Source organism: Dendrobium catenatum, unplaced genomic scaffold, assembly GCF_001605985.2.
Source record: "Dendrobium catenatum unplaced genomic scaffold, ASM160598v2 fragScaff_scaffold_847, whole genome shotgun sequence".
Taxonomy (NCBI): Eukaryota; Viridiplantae; Streptophyta; class Magnoliopsida; order Asparagales; family Orchidaceae; genus Dendrobium; species Dendrobium catenatum.
This window is the reverse complement of record NW_021319309.1, coordinates 2,827,660-2,834,808: the sequence shown is the minus strand read 5'-3', so window position 1 is coordinate 2,834,808 and position 7,149 is coordinate 2,827,660. Positions and strand designations below refer to the sequence as shown.

Below are 7,149 nucleotides of genomic sequence, written 5' to 3'. Positions count from 1 at the left end.
TATAATTATTAATTAATTAGACCTATTACGGGCTAAAATATACGCACTGTTGTGATTTAGAATTTTACCTCTCAATATTGTACATATATTCATATTCAGCACACAAACAAAGAATAGAATATTTTTACATAGCAAATCCTAAAAAAGTGAAAAATCATGAAGTCACGACTAATTGAAATTATTCCACTTGTATATGAATAGATTACAAGTGCATGATTTCGTCCTGCAAATTAAGAGCGATCAAATCACAACAATCAACGTCGGGTTGAAATCTAGTGACGAACAAAAATCAGATGAAAGCTCGATGATGTTCGGTGGTCAGGCAGAAAACCAGCATCAAATGGCGGTCGTTGGATCAAGGAAGAAACTATGATCGCTGGTGGCTGCAAGGACGGAAGTGCAAGTTCAAGAGTCGCTCTCGATGCATCTAGCGACAATATGATTAAATAATATGAACAGAATGATGTGGTGGTTTGTAGGAGATTTTTTATGTTTGCACTAGAGAATTGGTGACAAGTTATTGGAAGGCAAAGAAAATGAGATGAAAAATAGAGCAACAATTCGTGGTTGAAGAAACGTGGACGAGGTTCCCTCACAAGAATGGTTGGAAGGCATAGAAGAAATTATAAATCAAGACCAAATATATATCAGTGGAGGTCGGAGGCAACTATCTTTAATTTTTCCCACAAAAAATGTATCTTTAATTTTACATGCTATTTTTATATTTTCTATGATCCAAAAAATGTAGATTATCTCTCAAATACATCTAAATTATTAGATAAAATAATTAAATTTAAAAGATAAATATAATTAAATTATTAAATATTTTAAAAAACATTTTTATTATAATTTAATTAATTTTATTAAAATATTTGATAATATAAAACTGGAGAATTGTGTAACTAAAATAATCTCATACTGAAATAAAAAATGAAGATATCTTACATTATTTTTTGTCCTAAATAAATCTCCTACCACGTGATGTAATTGAATTTTTATATTTCTTATTAATATTAGTACCAAAATAAATAAATAAATAATATTCAATCATTTTTATTCTTTTATTTGTCAAACTTTATGGCCACAACTAAAGCTGCCACTACCAAGATGATGCCTCGCGTGCCACCATAAGCTCTACGTACGTGCTCAAAGCAAAAACAGATTAGACCAAAAACCATTTGCCTGACCAGAAATGGCGAAACCCTAAACATTGACTTCACTAATTCTCCCCTTTGATAAAAATCTGCTCTTTCAAGTTTCACTAGCCACCAATTGAGCGCAGATCCAAAAGATTCTGAAGAAAAATCCAGCAGAGCCTACAGAGGTTCCCTCTTTTCTCTGCCCCCTATATTCGAAGATCTCCAAAGTCTCTCTAAACATGGCTGTCGCCGGCGAAGTCGCCGGTCATTCTTCTCTTCTTGGCAGGTCCTCTCTCCTGCCCGACCCCAAAATTTTGAAAATGGAACAGAGAAGCGGCCTCTGTTTTTCCATGCCTGTTCTGTTTCCAGCGAAACAGGGGAGGCTTCCGTCCCGTTCTTTGAGGGTTATGCGGCCAGCGGTCGCTACGATAAGCGAGGAGGTGTTGAGTTTGGTGGTGGGAAAGCCGGCGAAGATCAAGGTGAGAGCGGTGGTTACGGTGAGAAGAAAGAGTAAGGAGGATTTCCGAGACGCCGTCGCTAACCAGCTCGATGCTCTGTCCGATAAGATCGGAAGAAATGTGGTTTTGGAACTCATAAGCACAGAGAGTAATAGCAGTAAGTTATGTTTCACTTATGCTTCTCTCTCTCTCTCTCTCTCTCTCTCTCTCTCTCTCTCTCTCTCTCAATATTTTTTTATGGATATTTGCTTGATCTCAGAAACAAAGGCGCCGAAGAAGAGTGGGGAGGCAGTGATCAAGGACTGGTACGAGAAGATGAAGGTTAAAGGAGAGCGAGCGGTCTACACGGTGGATTTCACGGTGGACTCTGGCTTCGGCGAGCCCGGCGCCGTCGCTGTGGCCAATCGACACCAGCGCGAGTTCTTCTTAGAGAGCATCGTCGTTGAAGGATTCGCCTCCGGCGTCGTCCACTTCCTCTGCAACTCTTGGGTGCAGTCAACCAAGAACCTCCCTTCCAAGCGCGTCTTCTTCAGCAACAAGGTAAAGCTTCAAAATTAAACTTTTTTCTTTTAGAATTGTCAAAATGAAATTTTGGTACTGTTTTGCAGTCTTATCTGCCATGGGAGACGCCGGAGGGTCTCAAGGAGTTGAGGGAGAAGGAGTTGATGGAGCTGAGGGGAGATGGAAAAGGGCTTCGGAGAATATCCGATCGGATTTACGATTATGACATATACAATGATTTGGGAAATCCTGACAAAGGGAAGGAGCTCACCAGGCCAAACCTCGGCGGCGAGAAGTTGCCGTATCCTCGCCGGTGCCGTACCGGCCGGCCGCCAACGGATACAAGTTAGTTTCTTTTTCTCATCCGATATTTCAAGTTCCAATTTTGATTGCACTTTTGAAAGAAGAAAGCGATCGGATTTTGTTTGGATTCATTTTTTGTATGAGTCAATGAAAGAATTGGTAGGAAGTTGATTGGGATTCTTAGCTTTTCTAATTTTATTTGGGACTGTTTTTTAAATTTTAGCTGCCTATTTTTAATATACTTTATGTTATTTTATTTGAAAATATAAAAAAATGCTGTGCAATATAAATATTTTGCTTAATGACTGCACATTTAAGTTTATCCATTAAATATTGAGTGATTTTATTACTGCAGATGAAATAACAAAATTATAATGTATAATTTAACTAATGTTTATCATTGTTTTGTACGAAGGTTTGAGACCATAAAGAAAAAAAATGTTTAGTATCTTAATTTTGTATGCAAATTTAACATATAAATAAAAAATAATAAGAAAGATAAAAAATTTTGCTTGAAAAAAAATGAGAATATGTTGATATAGCATATTAGGTATAAATTATATAAAATAGATTTTATATAAAAGTTAGGATAGCTTAGTGATATCGGGGTTGTATAAAAGTGGCATTTATGGTATATTTGGTCATTCTACTTTTATAATGAGAGACAAAAAATTATCGAGGACGACAAGCATCGGTGCTATAGATAATGCTAGCGACAAGTGATAGAGTTAGTGGGTGTTAATGTAATCAAGCGACAATGGTGTTGTATAAATTGAGAACGGTTACAAGATGATAATCAATTGTTGATGGTTAGGGCATTGCGGTCAACAATGATGGTTGGAGGATAATCGCTAAGCAAAGTGGTTTGAGGATTAATGTTGGGCAGTGGTGATTATAAGACTATAGTCGAATGATGATGATTAGAGAACCATAGTTGATCTATTATGATCAGAGGATCACAATCGGATGGCGATGGTAAAAGGACTGTAGTTGTGTATTAGTGGTTAGAAGGTCATTGCTTCGACGATATTAGCGTGGTGATGGTGATCAAAAGATCACAGTTAAAGTGTTAAACGATAGTGGTCGAAATATCATAATTAAAGGAACTTTGTCAAGCCACTCGTCCAGAGATAGAGATGTAGGTAGAACTGTAGTCGAGCCCTGACAGGTTATGTCAAAATAAAACAATTTTGGACTTAATGGGCTTGTATTGTCGATACGTTGAATTTTAATTTTTAACTTGTAAGATTTGGAGAATTTTTTTGTCATCTTATTATTTGAAGTTTTTCGGACATAAGATACAAAATGAGCATATAAGTGAAAATATTGGAGTAGCTCTAGTAGAAGATAAGATTAGAAATAGTTGCCTTAAATGGTTTGGTCATATAAAATGATGGCCTTCTGATGACCTAATTAGAAAAGTAGATATATTAGATTTGATTTATGTTAAGAAAGGTAGAGTGAGACCTAAAAAAGTCATTGTTAGAAAATATTGAAAATGATCATTTTTTATTAGATTTAGATGAGAATTTGACTCTTAACCTAAAACATAGGAGAAAAAGGATTCATGTAGCCGACCCCACATAGTGAGATAAAGGCTTGTTGTTTTTGTTATAATTTGAAGTTTTTAATTATATTTTAAATTTTTTATTTGAGCTCATTTACAATTGGATTGAATTACTTTTATTGTGAATGAGTTCAACTCATTAATACATTTAATTTAGTTATAAACTTGGTGAAATTGGAGTTCATATCAAAAAATTTCAATTTAAATGTACAAGAGATTTGTATCAGATGAAATCAAATTTTAATAATGTATCAACTAAAATGGGCAATTTTTAATAGAAAATTTAGTATTTTTTATATTTATATCTAATATTGAAATATTTTTTAAAAAATAAAATTCTTCAAGCCAATTACCTTTTTTTTAAAATTTATGAAGAAAGGACTCTTTAAAGAAACATAAAGAGCTGAGGCTTTGTTGCAGATCTGTTATGTGAGAGCAGAATTGAGAAGCCCCATCCAGTTTATGTGCCTAGAGACGAAGCATTCGAGGAGCTGAAGCAGGACGCTTTCTCCGCAGGGAGATTGAAGGCTGTGCTTCACAACTTGATTCCTTCTCTCATAGCTTCTATTTCTGCTGATGATTACGACTTTCAATGTTTTCATGACATCGATAACCTTTACAAGGAAGGGCTGCTCTTAAAGCTTGGAATTCAGGGCCATCTTCTCCATAAGATTCCTCTTGTCAAGAAGCTCCATGAGTCTAGCCATGGCTTACTTCGATATGACACTCCAAGCATTCTCTCCAGTAAGGTTCCATCATCACAAGCTGTTTCAGCGAAAACTGTCCCAAACAGATCCTTAATCAACTGGATGGGGCTTGTGCTAACCTTACTTGATCTCATATGTGCAGAGGACAAGTTCGCGTGGCTCCGGGACGACGAGCTGGGCCGCCAAGCTGTCGCCGGTATCAACCCGATCAACGTCGAGCGTGTACAAGTAATTCCTGGCTTCCGTCATTGGTGTTTTAGTTTTTTGATACCAAAAATATTTCGTGAATGCTAAAAACCAGATGGTCAAACGCATCACCACAGGTCTTCCCGCCAGTAAGCAAGCTCGATCCGGACCATTACGGCCCACCCGAATCCTCCCTCACTGAGGCCCACATCGCCGGCCACCTCAACGGCATGTCCGTCCACCAGGTAATCAATTTACCCAACACCCCCATCCCTAAACCAATTTTATAATTCCTGCTATTTGTAATTAAATTTCTCGTGAAGGCAATGGAAGAGGGGAAGCTCTTCATGATCGACCACCACGACACCTACCTCCCGTTCGTCGACCGTATCAACGCACTCGACGGCCGTAAGACCTACGCCACCCGCACAATCTTCTTTTTAAGTCCGTTGGGGACTCTCAGGCCGGTGGCGATCGAGTTAACGCTTCCGCCGGAGATCGCGGGAGGCGAGCGGCGCAGCCGCGTGCTGACGCCGCCGTGCGATGCTACGACGAGCTGGCTGTGGCAGCTGGGAAAGGCGCACGTCTGCGCGAATGACTGCGGGGTGCACCAACTGGTGAATCATTGGCTGAGGACGCACGCTTGTATTGAACCTTTTATATTGGCGGCGCACCGGCGGCTGAGCTCCATGCATCCAATTTTCAGGCTGCTCCACCCGCACATGAGGTACACGCTCGAGATCAATGCCCTCGCTAGGCAGAGTTTGATCAACGCCGGCGGAGTTATAGAGGCGTGCTTTACACCTGGGCCGCTCTGTATGGAGATCTCGGCTGAGTATTACCGCCGCCATTGGCGGTTCGATCAGGAAGGCCTCCCCGCAGATCTTATACGAAGGTGAGTAACAGTTTTGGAAATATCCTTAATGTTAATTTTGTATTTGTATTTTTATTTATAGAAATGTATAAATAAATATAAAAATTTTGATGTTAGATATTTAATACATAGAATTTAGCGATAGCTATTTAAGTTTCCCTTAAAATAGTTATTCTAGACAAGATATGTTGAATTTTCCCCAAATTTCATAGTTTTCTCTGCTAAAAATCCCCTAAATGCAGGGGCGTAGCCGTGGAAGACTCATCTCAGCCGCACGGACTCCGTCTCCTCATCCCCGACTACCCCTACGCCAACGACGGCCTTCTAATCTGGTCCGCCATCGAGCATTGGGTCAACATCTACACCACCCATTACTATCCTAACGCCACCTCCATCCTCTCCGACACCGAACTCCAATCCTGGTACTCCGAATCCATCAATTCCGGCCACGCCGACCTCCGCCACTCCCATTGGTGGCCGCCTCTCTCCACCCCCACCGACCTCTCCTCCATCCTCACCACCCTCATATGGCTCTCCTCCGCCCAACACGCCGCCCTGAACTTCGGCCAATACCCTCTCGGCGGCTACGTTCCCAACCGCCCTCCCTTGATGCGCCGCCTTCTCCCTGACGATAAAGATGCCACCTTTATCGCCGACCCGCACCGTTTTTTTTTGTCGGCGATACCCAATGTTTTGCAGGCGACAAAGTTTATGGCGGTGGTGGATACGTTGTCGACGCATTCGCCGGATGAAGAGTATATAGGGGGGATAAGGGAGGCGGCTTGGACGGCGGAGGAGGAAGTTTTGGAAGGGTATAAAGAGTTTGCGGCGGAGATGGAGAGGATTGAGGAGGAGATTAGCAGGAGGAATGGGGATTCGGGGAAGAGGAATCGGTGTGGTGCAGGTGTGCTGCCTTATGAGTTGCTTCTGCCTAGTTCGGGACCAGGGGTCACTGCCCGTGGAGTGCCCAATAGCATTTCTATATGAATTTCTCTCTCTCTCTCCTCTCTCTGTGGAAGTTTGTGGAGCAAATGTATTATTATTATTATTATTTGTAATTTTTTATTGCCTAAGTTTTTTTATTTATAATTAATATTAAACTATTTTTATTGCCTAAGTTGTTATATCTCTAAAGGAGAAATTATTATGTGTCGAGGACTCCAATAAAAAACATGACGTGTCCTTATACATAGTGTGTATAAATATGTATATTGTGTATATAATATGTATATTATGTATATAAGTTTATATATATTATGTACATAATTTTATAATTTGTGCATAGTGTTTACAGTTGTGTACAAACACACGGTGTATAAGGATACAAGTTGTGTTTTTATTGAAGTCCGGATGTATCCGAATTCCGCACATAATAATTTCTCTCGCTAACCGTGCCTAATTAGTTATAAGATGG

The 7,149-nt window shown here is 39.8% G+C and overlaps 1 protein-coding gene across 1 annotated transcript; it reads left to right on the top strand.

Moving 5' to 3' along the window:
• Positions 1-1,108: 1,108 nt before the first annotated feature.
• LOC110113631 (probable lipoxygenase 6) lies at positions 1,109-6,838 on the top strand. Its single transcript, XM_020846287.2, has 8 exons — positions 1,109-1,754; positions 1,857-2,137; positions 2,206-2,443; positions 4,389-4,712; positions 4,818-4,903; positions 4,999-5,106; positions 5,185-5,756; positions 5,978-6,838. Exons 1-8 carry the CDS (start codon positions 1,379-1,381, stop codon positions 6,720-6,722), a joined length of 2,730 nt encoding a protein of 909 aa, XP_020701946.1. The 5' UTR covers positions 1,109-1,378; the 3' UTR covers positions 6,723-6,838.
• The last annotated feature ends 311 nt before the right edge of the window (positions 6,839-7,149 follow it).